The sequence below is a fragment of the Somniosus microcephalus genome, chromosome 15 (assembly GCF_052327205.1).
Source record: "Somniosus microcephalus isolate GS21.2 chromosome 15, FLI_Smic_1.0, whole genome shotgun sequence".
Taxonomy (NCBI): Eukaryota; Metazoa; Chordata; class Chondrichthyes; order Squaliformes; family Somniosidae; genus Somniosus; species Somniosus microcephalus.
Genome location: NC_141001.1, coordinates 101,396,532 through 101,414,746, shown reverse-complemented (window position 1 = coordinate 101,414,746; position 18,215 = coordinate 101,396,532). Strand labels below are relative to the sequence as shown.

Sequence of the window (18,215 nt, the reverse complement as noted above, 5' to 3'; positions counted from 1 at the left end):
CCATGAATATAAAGAAAACCCAGGTGCTCCACCAGCCATCACCTAATCAGCTTGCAACTCCTCCCTCTATAAAGATTGATAATAACACCCTTGAAAATGTCAACACCTTGCCAAATCTTGATAGCCATTTATCCTCCAAAGCTGACGGATTCTGAAATCCATCACCGCCTGAGCTGTGCAAGTGCAGCCTTTTCTAAACTGAGGAGAGTCTTTGAAAATCATGACCTCCAAGTCCAAACTAAAATTCTTGTATACAAAGCCATCATCCTTCCCACCCTTTTATATGGAGCTGAAACCTGGACTACGTACAGTAGACATCTCAAAGCCTTAGAGCAATACCATCAACGCTCTCTACGCAAAATCTTGAGGGTCAGCTGGGAGGACAAGCGTACCAACTGGAGTATACTTGAAGAGGCCAATATCTACAGCATCACTACGCTCATCATGCAGCATCAACTCCGATGGATTGGACATGTCATTTGCATGTCAGACTCACGTCTCCCAAAACAGGTTCTGTACTCCCAGTTGAAGGAAGGGCAGAGGTCTCCTGGTGGTCAAAAGAAGCGTTACAAAGAGATCAAAGTAATCCTTAAAAAGTTCCATATCGATATTAACTGGGAGGAAATCGCACTGGACAGAGACAATTGGAGAAAATGCATCCACAACAGTGCCGCACTACATGAAAAGAATCTCCAGCGTGCCGCTGAGGATAAACGCCAGCGCCTAAGGAGAGACAACAACTTAAGGCCCATACTCCAGTCACTACCAATAGTCTTACATGCCCACACTGTAGTAGAGTCTGTGGATCTCGGATTGGCCTCCACAAGCAGATGACTGATGAAGGACATACCATAATCGAATTTGAGTGGTCGCCAATGATGATGATTAAAAACTGGACAGGCTGTTTTGGCGGGGGGGGGGGGGGGGGGGGTGGGGAGAGCAATGAAAAACCACCCAAGCTGGAGTGAGCTCGCGTAACCAGGATGCATTCGTATGGAAACGAACTGTCCTCGGGAACAATGGCCAGAGGCGCCCACTCCCAAGTCTTGATCAACAAGGCCGACGACTCATTGTTCTGGTCAAGATGAGCTCGCTAAGTTAATCAGCTGGGAGATCAAAGTGAGTTCTAAAACATCAAAACCTGGGAGGAAGCCTGGACACTACTTCCCTGAGGCCATGTGTCCATTAAAACCACAGACAGCGGTCTGTGTATTGGAGTGATATATCAGAGCAGTTTGGATAGCGCGCTCTCCTGCCCTCCACACAACGGAACGAACGGCGAGAGGACTTTGACTAAGGCTGGGACTCGCATGCCGCAAGGCCGGTACGGAACCAGGTAGCTGAGACATACGGGACGAAGCTGCAAGCAAGATCAAAAGGGCAATCTAAGTGAGCACTGCCAAGCCTACACACCCACAAGATCACTTAGCTGTGTGAGGGGGTGCCTGTATGTTCCTACCAAACCAGAGGGGGTTTAGCGTTGGCAATGTCCTGTGATAGTTTAGTTCACAGGGAGGATGTTTTTAGGCCGTGGTAAGTCAGCATGGCAGGGGCTTATTGGACAAGTCAGGGTTGTACTGTTTTATTCACACCGCTCGTACTGTATGCGAGTGGAGTGGTTTTTGTCAACCTTAATAAACACTGTACGGGTGAGCCCGAAAACGCTGCCCGTGTTCAAATCTGTTATCAGTAATCCCCATCGTCCAGAACTTGTAGTAAGGGGGTTTGCGTGCTCGCTACGGGCAGGGCAAAACCACTTCCAACAATTGGCGATTGCAGCAGGGGCCATAGGAAATTGGCCACCACAAAAACCGGTTACAACAGGTTCCATATCCTGAAAGTAAGTCTGCAATACTTCAGGAACCAACCTTGTACAGTGAGTTCCCTCATGATTCTGAAGTTGCAGAATGATCACTTTTCATAGACATGAAAATGGCAGCATGCCAGTGACGAGGTTGTCTTGTCAAAATGTAGACTACAACTCCGAGCACCCTTACTTGTTTCTGTTAAAAAGGTTCTGGAGTCTGAAAGTATCCCGGTGCCACCACACGTTAATTAACCTGGTGAACTTTTTACCTCAAATCAGATAGAATTTTATATTATAAAAACAATATGGTAACAAACAATGCTGGGCTGTACACGTGTTCAATGAGGAGTCCAAGTCACCAGAATATATTCGCAGCAATATAATCTGCTGGATTGAGACACAGAAGCTCTACAACTGGAAATGTGACAACAATTTACGAGTTCAGGTGTTACGGAAAATTACTTAACTCTTCACTATTACTCCACTGAAATTTCTTTCTCACCCACCCACTTGTGTTACAGGTTGCTTTCACAGAATGCACCCTGACCCATGGGGCACGGGGCTTATGATCACCTGGGCCATGTGGACTGCAGTACCTCTTGGAATCGAGAAGTTACAGGACAAGTTCAAAAAGGTCAGATTTCTCCCCCCTCCCCCAAATCACAATGGGACCACTTCCTTCAATGTTTCTATTAAATTGCATAGCTGATTGAATTCACAAACATAAACTAACTGGGCGCTCTAGAATTATAAACAAGTTTCTTCAGAACTCCCAACAAAACTTCTTCACCTGCCCTTTATACTTTTATTTTACAATACAGTTACTGCACTATTTCATGCTGCAACAGACTTTCACATCAAGCGAAGATCATAAAATTACAGGAAACTTTGTGCTATCCGGCACCGAGCTGTTGCCATTCCCTCAAAACTGCCGAACACTCCAGCGCTAATGTTGAAAGATCACAGAATCACAGAAACCCCACAGTGCAGATAGAGGCCATTTCGGCCCATCGAGCCTGAACCGACACATATCCCACCCGATCCCCATAGCCCCTACACCAACACATATCCCACCCTATCCCCGTAACCCCACGTATTTAATCCCCCTAACACTAAGGGTCAATTTATCATAGCCAATCAACCTAACCCGCACATCTTTGGACTGTGGGAGGAAACCGGAGCACCCGGGAGGAAACCCACGCAAACACGGGGAGAATGTGCAAACTCCACACAGTCGCCCGAGGCCGGATTCGAACCTGGGTCCCTGGCGCTGTGAGGCAACAGTGCTAACCACTATGCCACCGAGCTTCGGAGCTCCATATCTGCCAACAAACCCTGTTGCTTAGCAACAGCTTCTAAACAGTCCAAACGTCTCTGTAGCTTAGCAACAGCTTCAGCAGACCTTGACTGTTGAGGAAAAAAGCAACAAGAAAAAAACCTAACGAAAACGGCACCTGATTTTTGCCGGTGGCTCGAGCATGCCGGACAGTTAGCCTCCGGATAACAACGTTTCCTGTAGATAGTTTAATAGAGGAACTCCAAATAAAAGGGTGCATGTTAATGGAACATGCATTTCCTGGTCCGAAGTACGCACGCAAGTTCAATTAGAACCCAGGGAGTCACGTTCTTAAAGTTTGAAAGGTTCCAGCATGTGTACCATTTAAAAAAAAAAGAAATTCCCTCCACAAAAAATAACCATGCAATAGTCATTCAAAAAGAATATTTTTTTTTTTTTTTTTTTTTTTTTAAATCACCTTGATATTGGGAATTATCCGAAGGAATCGGAAAACAATGAGCATATTCGCCAGCCGAACGATTTCCCAAAGGGAGAGCCATCCATGCAAATCCGGATTCCTGTAAGGAAGTCAGATAGTTGCAAAAATTGATTGAAATTACTTAGACACGAATGCCCCCCCCACCCCCCAGTTGTTTCGGTTTGCAGTCGCAAGCACTGGCACTTGTGGAAGCCTTTGGGTAAATGTTCCCAATAATCCTGCGATGGAATATCTAAAGTTTCAGTGGAAATAGATACTCCAAAGCACCATCTCATACAAGGCACTTTTTTTTGTAATTGTGTTTTCACCTGAGTTTTAAGACCAAAATGGTTTGTACAGGGAGGAGGCAGAAGTACTTTTAATGCCAAACAACTGCAACCACTCCGCGCTCCAACCTCAAACAGAAACCAATTAAAATGAGCAATCTTGTTTCGCTGCTGTCTTGAGAACACTCAGCACACAGGCGAGAAACCAGTTAAAATAAGTGAATATGACCAACGTTCCCTTTCCATCTTGCAATAGGGAAAGTGCCGATACAAGGATTGCTGTGGAAGCTTTGAATCAAAATGTAAAGAATGTGTCCCACTGGCTTCAACCCTCGCAGGTTTAGTCCAAATTGGTTTAGGCCACTTCGTTTTTTGACAACATTTAACTGAGTATTCTTGAAGAAAAGAACCCGATGTATAAGCATTTGCAAGAATTTATCGACAGCAATGGATACAATTTAGAGAAGACATTTGGCATTTTAAAATTCAAAAATGGTTTGGTCTTGAAGGTGATGACAACAAAACACAACATCCATAATTCAACATAAAAACCCTTATTCTGGACTATTTTTAAAAACACCAGTGAGGACAATTAGCACAACATGAAGGTATCAATATTTAATAAAAATGATTTCCCATAGTATTAAAAATAACCAATATTAAAAAAGTACACCTCCCCCTTTAGATTCTTAATCTTCTGGAGAATGCCTTCAAATTTGACATGTGCAATAAAACTATATCAAGAGCACCCTTTTCTAAAATTGTGCTCACTATGTTACAAGGATACTTAAGTGTCCAGGAAATTATCTGAAAGCAAGGATTGTAGGTTGTGTTGTTAATGTCCCTTCCTCAGAAAAGTATCAATTTATAACAAAGTGAAAGTATCAGGGTCAAAAACATACCATCCTGGATGAGGCAAGCCATACTCTAGAAGAGATGATAGTTGCAGAACCTAAAAAAAGTTAGTTTTTTTTAAAATTAGTTTCTTCTCACCAACTCACTATTCAGCATTTTAATCATATACTGTATCCAGTTGGGCTAGTCACACCAGGCCACCTTTCAAGTAGGTCTGGATAGCAAACAGAGCAACATAACCGATGCTTCCAACAGCCAGATCAGTTCTTTAGCCCAGCCTCTCAGCCAGAGAAAGCACATGGCAGGAAAAAAAACACTTTTTTACAAATTTGTTCATGGGATGTGGGCGTCGCTGGAAAGGCCAGCATTTACTGCCAACTCCAATTGCCCTCGAGTAGGTGGTGACCTGCCTTCTTGAACCACTGCAGTCCATGTGGTGAAGGTCTTTGTAGTGGTTTGGTACAACTGAATGAAATGGCCAAACGATTCAAAGGGTAGTTAAGAGTCAACCACATTGCTGTGGGTCTGGAGTCACTGGGTAAGGATGGCAGATTTCCTTCCCTAAAAAAGGACATTAATGAACCAGATGGGGGGTTTTTTGGACAATGGTAGTTTCATGGTCACCATTACTGATGCTAGCTTTTTATTTCGGATTTATTTAATGAATTGAATTTAAATTGCCCAGCTGCCGTGGTGGGATTATGAACTCATGTCTCCGGATCATTAATCCAGGGCCTCTGGATTACTAGTCCAGTAACATAACTGCTATGCTACCATATTTGAAGGAGCAGCGACCAACCTCAACAAAATGAATCCAGCATCAAGCATTGCAAAGTAGAACTTAATCAGCTTGGCTAGCATTGTAAATGATCCATCACGGTCATTAGCAGATGCACATTTTGCTCCAAAGTATTTAGAACTTGATTTTCCTGCTGCTCAGCAAACTGCCGAGACAATTTTATTTCCCCCCCCCAGTAGATGAACTAAAACCAGCATAATCGCAGGCAAAGCATCTGGACCAAACCTCTGCTTTTAAACATCAATAGGCTCAGTCTTAATTAGTCAAAAGGACAAGTTTCACATCATCTTAAGTGAACTACTAGAGAGACAAGTTAAAAGCTCATATCCATTGACAGCCAAAGAGAACAAAATGAATACATTTTAACTGTTACAGGGAGATATTAAAAAAATCAGTACACTTACCAGTAGTATTAGAGTTAGAAACCCATCAAATAGATTGCTTTTGTATGAACAATAACCCTTAATGCCAAAAGCAAAGATTTTCAATGCCATTTCCAATAGGTAGTAGAGGACAAAGGAGCCATTCACAACCTGCAAAACCCAAGATGATATGGCCAGAAATAAAAACCAAGAACTGCTCGTTTTCCCCAAAGATAGTGAACGTCTTTCTTAAAAGCAAAGCTATAGACTTACCCCAGAAAAGAACCCATCACGGTCAGAAATGGGCTTCTCTGCATCAAGTACCAGAGCAACCTATTAAAATAATTGAATCAATTCAAACTACTGTACATCCATTAACATGAAAAATCTTGCATTACTCATACTTCCCTGTCACCACCATCTTTTATAAATCCTGTGCCCACATTTACACAAGACTGGCCATGTTGTAATTGCACCCTTCACCTAGTAGAGGCACTGCCGGGGGGGGGGGGGGGGGGGGGGGGGAAATTTCAGCGTGACAAGTTCACATAGGCCATTTCCATTATAAACATGGACCTACGATTTTCTAATAGAAATGCAAGCGTAAGGACCGAATGCACGACTCAAATAGGGACTGCATTACATTTACATGCCCTGTTCCAATCACCCCCCACCATTGCCCTCTGATCCCACTTCACTTCAAAACTACACTTGGGTCTTGACCACCCAGTGCAACACCACTGGAAAAACTTAGTTGTAAACGTTTTGGCAGGTGAAGAGGACTCTTTTTAATTTAAGCTCCAAATGATGCACAAGAACGTGGGGAAATTGAAAAATTTACAAGACCACTTAATCCCAATGGGAGCCAATTTTCTTTCATAGCCTTCAGAACATGCATACGTTTCGCACATTTTACACCACTGACAGGCAAAGATTGCCCAAACTTCCTTCACATGATTTGTTAAGATAATCTAATTGTGACAGACTCTGACTACACAAGATTTGATTTTCAAATCTGCGCTTTTTACAATTCTCCCTTTTACCAGCAAGGTGAGATACCATAAGCAAGCAGCTCAGGACACCAGCCTGCTTCTGGTCCATGTGGTCATCCTGATGAACGCTATGCCAAAATGCCCAACACACTTATCAAGCAACCCTACATCAATCGTTTCTCACGACAATAAAAGTTGGCAACTTACAAAAATGCAAGTCAAGTGCACTGCAACCATTAGGTTCCCAACATAATCTGTATAGCGATGGCTGAACATGGTCTGGAGCTTTTGCAAGAATAGTGATCGATAAGCTGGCTTTGGTGGGTACTGAAAGGAAAGACATTTTACATATTTCTTGGTTCTTCATTTCTACCAGAGCATGGATTTTACAAATGTTTGTGTTTACTTTGAGCCATTTGCTTAATCCAGAACAGCAAAAGTAATCTTGCAAGGCCTCAAAAAAAAAAACACATTTAAAAATAAAGGCTTCTAAAAAGGTTAATTTAATTACATTCAATATCCGTACATTTTCTCAGAAGTCAGATTAAAAAGTTAAAGAAATCATCTGAGTACTGGGTTAATAAGGATGCTTCTATTTAAACTCAGAATAAAGTTATTCACAGGACATTGTAAACAGATAAATCAAATGTAATTTGGGATTATTTTGGTCACTGATAACACAAATTCACATGAACAACTTGTTTTTTTTTTTGAAGTCTTGGGACGAGGGCATGGCTGGCAAGGCCAGCATTTATCGCCCACCCCTAGTCGTCCTGAGAAGCTGGTGTTGGGTCGTCTTTAACTGCTGCAATCTTAGTGGTTTGACAACAGTATGTTGCTAGGCCACTTTACAGGACAGTTAAGAGTCAAGCATGTTGGTGTGGGACTGCAGTCACAGACGAGAATGGCAGTTTTCCCTTAGTGAACAGTTCAGTTTTTAAACAATGACAGCTTCGCATCACTTTTACTGCAGCAAGAATTTATTTTTTTATTATATAAACTGAATTCAAATTCTCAAACTGCTACGGCGGGATCTGAACTAATTCTCTTATTAAGCCAGGCCTCAGGATTACTAATTCAGTAACATGACCACTACGCTAATGCACCCCTGCGTACCATACATTTGGATTTAAAAACAGAAGTACAAAAGCTCATTAGGATGTTCCTGGACAGGTGCTGTCTAAATCGACCCCACACTAACGTTTGGCATCACGCACACAGCTCAAAATGAATTATGGTTGCAAACCCATGAAATTGAAACAATGACAATACCTCCTCTAATCGTGTGCAAGGCAATTCAGTGGGATGTGGGGGGTGGGGAAGAGGCGCGAGAAAGGAGAGCAATTTGACACTAATGTGGGGAGAAAAGGAATTTTCCCCAAGTAGGATAGGAACCTGCTTGGAAAAATACATAATCCTCCCTCAAAAAAAGGATAACGCAAATATAACAAAATTGGTTGACAAGTCTGGAATATACAATATATATATACTGCAGAAACCCAAAGTTAAATCCAGGAACACATTTGGCAATCAAGAACATCTTTCATTTTTATAGCAGTTTTAACACAAAACAGTCCCAACATGCTTCACAAAGGTGTAATCAAAAGTAATGTGCAGAGGCAAAGAAGGGGATAATAGATGGGATAACCAAAAGCTTAAACAAGGCTCAGCTGCCAATGGTGGGGAGCATGCACAAGAGGGCAGAGTCAGAGGACCAGGGCTCAAAGGGGTGGGGTTTGCAGGGCTAAAGGAGCTTGGAAAGATAGGAAGGAGGTGACGCCATGATTGAAACAAGAGAATCAGGATATTAAATCCAAGGTATGGGGCACCAGGTGCCAATGCAGATAAGCAAGGACCAGGGTGACAGAGGAGCAAACATTTGGTGAGTGACTGGTAAATTTGCAGGAGACCTTCTAAAATGTATTTTACAAGCCTAAAGTCTTCCTCCCCCCCCCTACACCCCACTCCAAGGACTGACCAATCTTTAGAGACGAATCTAAACTGTGATCAAACACAGATTTGGATCTGGAGAATACAACAGGAAACTAAACTGGAATCATGTATAATTTCCCCCCCACAGACAGCTGGCAAGTAGTTTTCAACCTTTTCTTGACACATTGAACTGGGAACTCAGACACTACCCAGCTGATCTCTGCCAAGAAGCTCAGTCATTACCTAGTGAGGCCAACTTGGCATTCAAGTAATAAAAGAAAATCTGTCCATTGCCCTCCCCAATTGGGGCTAGACCGTACCACCTCATGTTCCCCCTATGACTGGTAGGTCATTAGATGAAAGGTTAAGAGGAGATTGAATAGAAGTGCTCAAAAATCATGAGATTTTAATAAAACAAATGAGGTAAAACAATTTCCATTGATCAGTGAGTTGGTAACTAGAAGCTGTAAATTTAAGACTACCACCCAAAGAAAGCAAGGGAGGATTTTTTTTTAATGAATAGGGTTGCTAGTACATGGAATGAATGCCCTGCCAGAAGCAGTGGTAGAAGGAGAATCCATAAATTGCATTTAAAAGGGAAATGGATAAAAAAAAAAAAAAATGTAAGGTTTAAAAAAAGTTACAGGGATAGCAATTAAGTGAATAGCTCTTGAGAATTAGCAAAGGAGCAATAGGCCAAATGGCTCCTTCTGCAAGGTCAAATTCTATGATTTTATTCCCAAACTCACCTTGGAGCAATTACCAACTCAATTTCTCAAAACTACCAATATGTGCAGTTGGAGATCGTGAGCTATTTTTTAATGGCAGCATAGAAAATGGAAGATGATTACTTCAAAAAAAAAAAGGCTTCCTAGGAAATTTGTCTTAATCACAGTACTACGACAACCAACAAAGTGCCAACATTTTAAGAACATAAGAAATAGGAGCAGGAATAGGCCACTTGGCCCCTCGAGCCTGCTCCGCCATTCAATATCATGGCTGATCTAGGGCTCAACGCCACTTCCCTGCCCGCTCCACATAACCCTTCACTCCCTTATCTTGCAAAAATCTGACTATCTCCACCTTAAAATATATTTAATGACCCAGCCTCCACGGCTCTCTAGGGCAGAGAATTTTATAGATGTGTCAGTGTGTCTTGGTCACCAACAGGAAAGATGACACAAATAGGCTCATTAAACACATGAATACACTGACATGGAATTAGATTAGGATTCCTAGTCCAGGCACTGAAAACAGTCCTAAATCTAAATATGCATCCAAAATTATTTATATTTCATTTGTTCACATACCTCTTTGATGGTCTCTTTGTGCAATTCATCAAAGAGGACTCGAAACTGCTCTGCTGTAACGCAATCATGAGTGAATGCCTTCGCTTGCTGCAAAAATAAAGCAAAATAATTGATCGTTGCAATCAAAACAAACAGTACACAAGTACAGTTTGTACACTTGGAATATATAGGCAACTGAAATGTGTTGCAGGAGAGATTTTAAAGAGCAGAATTATTTTGAAATTCTAGCACTCCATATCCACTTTTGAACACCAGCAGTTGAAGGCCCAGTACTCGAATGGTCACAGACAAAGTCATTGCTACACCATGCCAGTCATTCTTTTGAGAGCAAGTTTCCTCAATTCTCAGGAAAACATTAGGAGTTGCTAGGGTTGTGGTTGAAGCCAACACCTCAAGTTTACCTCACCAAACATGTACACATCGAGCAAGAGTTAGTCGACAGAGCAAGAGCTGAAGTTGCCGTCCTGTATTTATATAGCGCCTTTAACATAGTAAAATGTCCCAAGGTGCTTCATAGAAGTTATCAAACAAAATTCAACACGAGCCTCAAGGAAATATTGATTAAGGCAGATTACCAGAAGACAGAAAATGCTGGAAATGTTCAGCAGCTCAAGCAACATCTGTGGAGAGTGTGTGTGTTAACGCTTCAGGTCAATGACCGGTCATCAGAACTTCTGACGAAAAGGTGATTGACCTGAAACATTAACTGTTTCTCTCTCCACAGATGCTGCCTGACCTGCTGAATATTGCCAGCATTTTCTGTTTTTATTTCAGATAACCAAAAACTTGGTCAAAGAGTTAGGTTTTAAAGGAGAGAGAGAATGGTAGAGAGGCGGAGAGGTTTAGGGAGGGCATTCCAGAGCTTACGGGCTTGGCAGCTGAAGGCACGGCCACCAATGGTGGAGTGATTAAAATCATGGGTGCTCAAGAGGCCAGAATTGGAGGAGCGCAGAGATCGGAGGTTGTTGGGCTGGAGGAGATTACAGAGATAGGGAGGAGCAAGGCCATGGAGGGATTTGAAAACAAGGATATTAAAATTGAGGCGTTGCTTAACCAGGAGCCAATATAGGTCAGCGAGTAATGGGGTGAGGGGCAAACAGGACTTGGTGCGAGCTGGGACATGGGCAGCAGGGTCCTGGATGAGCTCAAATTTAGGGGGTAGAAAGTGGGGTGCCAGCCAGAGTGCGTTGCAATAGTCAAGTCATTGATGAGGGTTTCAGCAGCGGATGAGCTGAAGCAAGGGCAGAGTTGGGCGATGTTGGAGGTGGAAATAGGCAGTCTTAATAAGGACGTGGATGTGTGGTCTGAAGCACAGACTCAAATATGACACCAAGGTTGCAAACAATCTGGTTCAGCCTCAGACAGTTGCCAGGGAGCGGGATGGAGTCAGTGGCTAGGGAATGGAGTTTGTGGCAGGGACCGAAGACAACGGCTTCAGTCTTGCCAATATTTAGTTGGAGGAAATTTGTCGGGCAAGCAGTCTGACAATTTAGAGACATTGGAGGGGTCGAGAGGGGTGGTGGTGACGAGGTAGAGCTGGGTGTCGTCAGCGTACACGTGGAAACTGATGCGGTGTTTTCAGATAAGGAAGTTTTTCCTCACATACTGACAGCAGTCAAGGAAATTCAGTTCTACAAAAAAAAAGTTAAGTTTATTCACCTTAATCATTTCTTGCTTGTGCGCCGAAGGCATTTTTACTTTCTGCAGGACTTGCAGCACTGTGTTGGTGCTTACAGTCATTCTACTGATGAAAAGAAAAACAGAAAGAGAGACCATTTTAAAACCATTTCATTGTAGCCACCAACACTTCAGTTTCCATCCCTGCCACAGCACAGAAATGCTGAGTTTCCAACACAATATCCTCTCCATCACAAAGGCCACATGCTTCCACCTCGAACATCTCCACCTTCAGCCCATCTGCTGAAATTCTCATCCATGTCTTCGGTCACCTCCGGACTTAACCATTCCAATACACTCCTGATGTGTATCCCATCCTCCACTTCAACTCTTTCAAATTTCTGCTGCCCATATCCTATCCCGCACAAAGGTCCACCCACCTAGCAGCTTTGTCCTTCCTGACCTACATGGACTCCTGGCTCCCCCAACATCTCCAATTTAAAGTTTTTCATCTTTAATTCCTTTCATGGACTCAACTCTCATCCATCACCAACCTCCTCCTACATCCCCTCCACAAACTTTGATGATCAGATGGTGTCAGTTATGCATCAATTAAAAGTGTCAAAAATTATAATAGTTGGTAACCTTAAGTTACCTGCAAGTCAACATCCATGATATGGAACATATATAATGCACATCATTTAGAAAATCAATTTAAATGCTTTTGACAATGAAATATTTTAAATATTATTGGATATGTTTTGAACATGTTCCCTTACATGCACTTCAAACACAATTGAATTCAAACAATCCTTTAAATAAAAAAAGTATTTACTGATAATCTTACATGGAACCCTTTCTTCCACATTTGGTTGATCGCTCACAGCAAAGCACCTCAAATGCACCTCGAATTCCCAAGCATCTTCGGATGATAGATGTCTGCATTGAACTCTATGAAAATGAAAAAGTACTGTTCCTTTTACATATGTACTTAAATCAGAGTAGAAAATGCTTGGGGGAGAACTGGTCTGTTACTTTCTCTCAAGAATTCCTCCACTTCGATTTTAGTTTTGCTAAAATAAAGCTTACTAAACCCTCTTTCATTCAGTTTCATGTCAGACATACTGAGCCAAGGCAATCCAGGAGATTCCCTGCTCCACAGATACTGCCTGACCCGCTGAATATTTCTGGAATTGTGCACGTTTGTTTCAGATTTCCAGTAGGTTTTTTTTGCCTTTTAGGAGATGACTCCTGCTGAAAGCTCTCATTATTCTGTAGAACATGCACATTGAAAGAAATCCACAGCGGTTTTTAAAATCGTTGGAGCACAAAGTATCTTCCATACTTTGATTTTCTTATAAACAAGTAATATTTATGCAGAAACTCCCTCAGGATGTTAAACAGATGAAGTAGTGTCACTTAGATTGTATACGATCTACAGAAGCAATAGGTTTGTTGGACCAACTGGCTTTTTCTTCAAGGTTACACAGTAATTCCATTCTCCTTTTTGAAAACTTGCCAAAGAGAATGCTCAAATACAGGAAACTCTTCGGTATCCGGCACCGATGGGACCGGGATGGTGCCGGTTGATTAAAAATTCCGGATGACGGAGAGGGTTATCTACCGAGGCTATTTTTAACAAAAAATGTTTTTAAATCAAGAAATGTGCAGTATACAGTAATTGGGTACTCACCTACAGAATGTTGTTAAATGGATGGTGGAAGATGCTTGATTAAGTACAATACTGCCAGTTGAGGGTAATCCATACTCTAATTACTTTAATAATGCAAGATGGGGGAGATAATTCACAATAAAGATGGAGAGACAGAAAAATGGCGGATCGGAAGAGACTACCGGCAGCGCGGGAGGCACAGAAAAATGACGCATCGGAAGAGACTACCGGCAGCGCAGGAGACAGAGACTCCTGTTATTGAGGTGTTCGGACTTCCGTCAGCGCCAAGAAGCAGAGAAGTGGCAGTTTGGAGAACTACCCCCACTGACTAACTCGGCCACCGCAGGGGACTGACATTTCCAGTTATTGAGGTGTTTGCGGAGTATGAATTTTGCCGGTTAAGAGAGAATTCTGGATATTTAGGTGCCATTTAAACAAGAGTTTCCTGTACATGTAAAGTGATGGAAGGAGGCGTCAACAGCGCCATCAAGCAGTACTTTAACGCACCAATGCTCAGTTTGGGTTCCGCCAGGACTACTCTAGTCCAGACCTCATTATAGCCTTGGTCCAAACATAGACCCAAGAGCTAAATTCCAGGAGGCAAATCACATTTCAAACCCCAGTATTTATAAGAGGCAGTACTCTCACAACCATAAGACACAATGCGTGACATCTGGACCACCCCTAGACCTGAAGCGGTTCATGTTGGTGGAAGGAATGGTGGATTCATTCAGGGTGGAGGGCTTGGAATGGATGGTGTTTGGAGGTCGGAATACAGTCTATTCTTAATTCATATGGTGATTGTTTCTTTTCAGAATTACATTCTAGTGTAAACAACTGCAAATCAACAGTAGACTATACCACAAAGTTAATGCGACAAGTACCATATTTATCAGATTTGCACAATGTTAGAGGAGTGCGTCAAAGAAAATGATGTATTTTTGTCTCGATTTAGTAGAGTTTTTTTAAGGCACGTTGCTTAGGGAACAGCCAGAATTTTACACCAGGTTTAGCCCAATACAGCATTTGGAAGTTTATTATAGTCTCCCTGGTAACAGTTTTTAAAGAGGGAGCCCAAAGCACAATTTTCAAATATATACACACTGTGTGATTTGGTCGAATACAAAATGAACCAGAGTCCCTTTTTGAATTTGAGGAGTCAGGTGTTCAAAATCCACGAGTCCCAGTAATCCTATTTGAGATTGGAAAAAAAAATCTCGTGGGAAGAAGCAGCAGGATCTTCGAGCAGGACAGTTTAAGATAGCCACGAGAAACTAAGAATGGGCTGAAAAATAAAAAATTGTGCATTTACAAGTTATAGAAATTGCAATTTAAAAAAAAATTGTCTACGGAGAGTTAAATGAAAGATTTACAGTAGAAAGATTATTCACTTGTAATAAATTTGCTTCATATTTTAAAACAAGGTCAGACACAATACTCTTAGACTGTGGGATCATATGGAGGGACAAGATAATCCAGTATCCAAAAGCAATTACCAAAAAAAAAAAGCGCGTGCGGTCATTTCAAAGATATGCATTCCTTTCTTTTCCCACCCTTCACCCGCCTTTAAAAACCTAAAAAAAACGTCTCTTCCACCAAGCGTTTGGTCACCCCTTCAGTCCGCTAACATTGTCACTTTAACCATAAAGTGTCATACCATACAACACGGATATTACTGCAATCACAAAACCACTCCGTGTCTCACCGCATAAAATGCCCTTCATGCATGTACAAAATGTAACTGTCCCCAAAGGAAAAACAAAGGCAGAGTGATAGGCCCCGATTTTACGAACCTCAGCGTGTGCGTGGTGGGTGATGTCAGTGGCGGGTCCCGACCCCGCTGCTGGTTCCATCCCGGCCTCTGAAATGACTTTCCATTGATTGGGCTTGTTAAGCCCGCACAGCACGTTGGCCAGTCAATTGAAGGAAGCAGGTCTGGTGATATCATTTGATGACAGTCATCAGCTGATTTTCTTAAAGGGACCATGCACAAATTGATTGACAGTTGTGCTGTCAGTGTTCTCCAGCATTGGGCTGCACCCAGGCTCTCCCATAGCTCCCTCCATATGCTTAAGGGGGGAGTCACCACATACAGGGAGGTCCTCTTCCCATCCCATGAGCAGAAAAGACCTCCCTAGATCAACACAGCCTTGTTGCACATTGCAGAGATGTGGTCAGGAGGACCTGGGTGCAGTACTGCAAATGTTTCAATGATCTCAGTAAATCAGGAAATGTTAGTACAAAGCCACACTCAACCTCATCCTGCTGTGCCTAATCACATCCTCATCACTCTACCTTCCCTACTCTACTGCTGCACATCCTTACACCAACTCCACCCATCCCTCTATCTAGATTATCACATCCCCATCTCACTAGCAACCCCTTACACTCAACTTCATCCTAGTGCAATCATACCAACTAACACACAAGGGTAGGCACTTGGGTGTTTTATGCAATGTTAACGTAAAGTTTTGTTAATGTGGCGTCAAACACAAACCTTTATTTTCAACACTCTGCGTTCTTGGACAGATGAGTGCCCACCTTTGGAATGGCTTAATGAGTTGCAGTGAATGGGGAGACAGAACTGTACCCCCCCCCCCACAATGGTCATGAATGTGAAAGGAATGGCTTGTGCATTGTCAGGATGCTTTACAGTGTTGGTGTGGGGTGGTGCCAACCTGGTGCATCATGTGGCAGCCAGGGTGTACAGCGTCAAAGTGAAGTAAATCTGGCCATGGTGAGGCCATCGCTGGCCGCAATGTGGTCGGGTGCTGATGCCTGGTGTCCCGTGCAGCATCAGGTGATTGCGGAGAAGGTTGGTGATGGGGCTGATCTGGTGGGATTCTCAGGACCAAGGTGAGAGTTTCAAGGGCACCCATGCTGATGGAATAGATGGCAGGTGAAGTAGAGATGACAGAAGAAATCAGTCAATGGTGGAAGAGGTAATGAGGTCAGACTGGATGGAGACTTGTGTAAAAACTTGTAGCATCCTGAGTCTGAAGTAGAAATGCAGTTTAGAGAAGCTAGTGGCTAAGAGAACATATCACAATCAGCTGGGTGCTTTGACTTAACATCTGAAGCTATCAGCTCATCAGTGGCCACTGACCTCCTGCCTCAGCTTCACAGACGAGGTCTAAGCACAGCGGGAAACCAGTGGGTGACCGGACAATTCCAAAAAGCTGGGCAAACACCATTAAGTGGCCGTAAACAAGCCACTGATGATTTTAATTGCCTCCCCTGCCGCTCAGCGGTGGGTTCACAGCGGGGTCCCGACCTGCTGGGGATAAAAACCACTTTCCCACCCGACTTGCCACTGATCGTGCCTGCTGACACCCCTCCCTGCCCCCACGACAGCAAAATCCAGCCCAGTGTTCAGTTACAATTTATTTCTCATCAACTAGATACCAATAAATCTGCAGCAGCACTACACAAATCCCAAATACGCCATTTCTCAAACAAACAATAAGGCAACAGGATATGCGCTCCAAAGTTCACTTTACAAGTGGTGATTGGGATGTGGACATCCTTCTGGTCTCTTCGTGCCCCCGCATCTCCCACCCCCCAAAACCACCACGAGATGGATTCTACTGTTGTGCTCCACTTAACTAGTTTACCAAAGCAGAGGGAGCATGGTAACTACAGAAGTCTACACTTCAATACTCTTCGGAAACATCAAGACAGTACTTCACACCAATTTACTGCCTCAGTCCCCCGTGTCAATAAATATGGATCAAGTCAAGATAAATGATAATCCAAGACAGTCTTCCAAAAACTAATTGGGGGGGGGGGGGGGGGCGGCAGGGGCGTGCACACAGAGAGAGAAAAATCAAGAACATCTAATCAACTCTTGTCCCTCACTTCCACCCACAAATCCCAAGAGGGGAAGGATCACTTGCTGCACACACCAGTTTGTGTTCCCATTCCTGGATTGAGAATGTTGAACGCGAATGGTTGAGAATAGATTAACTTACGGAGCTGGTGCTCATTACATGGTCATTACAGGAATGCAAAAATCAACCAACAGACATGCGGACAAGCCAGTGGAAATTCAGCTAAACACCTTAAATTATTAAAAAGCAAGCATTGTTGAAAACAAAAAGGATTACTTACAAGTAAATATCCACGAAATTGGTTGTAAATAATAGCAGTCAGTAAATTCATTAACAAGTATGTTCCTGAAAGAGACAAAAATAAGCATATTCAGTTTTGAGAAAGACCAGATTAAAAGATTGCAGAAGCTACCAACTTTTCAATTTGAAGTGGAGAATCTAACACCTCACAGAATCCCCACAGTGCAGATAGAGGCCATTTCGGCCCATCGAGCCTGCACTGACACATATCCTACCCTATCCCCGTAACCCCACGTATTTAATCCCCTAACACTAAGGGTCAATTTATCATAGCCAAATCAACCTAACCCGCACATCTTTGGACTGTGGGAGGAAACCGGAGCACCCGGAGGAAACCCACGCAGACACTGGGAGAATGTGCAAACTCCACACAGACAGTCGCCAGAGGCCAGATTTGAACCCGGGTCCCTGGCGCTGTGAGGCAACAGTGCTAACCACTATGCCACCGTGCCGCCTGTAGTGTTTCTTTTAAACCAAGCTTTACATATTTAGTAGGAACGGATTCTTTCACATTTAATAAAAAAGTTACAGAATCCATTTTGAACCACCCACATCTTTATTTAATTCAGTCATGGGATGTGGGCACCGCTGGCAAAGCCCGTATTTATCGCCCATGCTTAATTACCTTTGAGAAGTTGGTGGCGAGCCGCCTTCGTGAAACAACAGAGTGGCTTGCTTAGTCATTTCAGAGGGCAGGT

The 18,215-nt window shown here is 43.0% G+C and overlaps 1 protein-coding gene across 2 annotated transcripts in view; it reads right to left on the bottom strand.

Moving 5' to 3' along the window:
• Positions 1-18,215, bottom strand: part of tpcn2 (two pore segment channel 2) — a 65,277-nt gene that overhangs the window by 16,969 nt on the left and 30,093 nt on the right. For both annotated transcript variants that reach the window (XM_086008187.1, XM_086008188.1), the window contains exons 11-19: positions 17,498-17,562; positions 12,563-12,666; positions 11,758-11,842; positions 10,099-10,185; positions 7,064-7,183; positions 6,138-6,197; positions 5,907-6,035; positions 4,751-4,800; positions 3,562-3,661 (exon numbers count right to left, since the gene is read on the bottom strand). In XM_086008187.1, the coding sequence (XP_085864313.1) occupies positions 3,562-3,661; positions 4,751-4,800; positions 5,907-6,035; positions 6,138-6,197; positions 7,064-7,183; positions 10,099-10,185; positions 11,758-11,842; positions 12,563-12,666; positions 17,498-17,562 (800 nt within the window). The remainder of the gene's footprint in view (positions 1-3,561; positions 3,662-4,750; positions 4,801-5,906; positions 6,036-6,137; positions 6,198-7,063; positions 7,184-10,098; positions 10,186-11,757; positions 11,843-12,562; positions 12,667-17,497; positions 17,563-18,215) is intronic.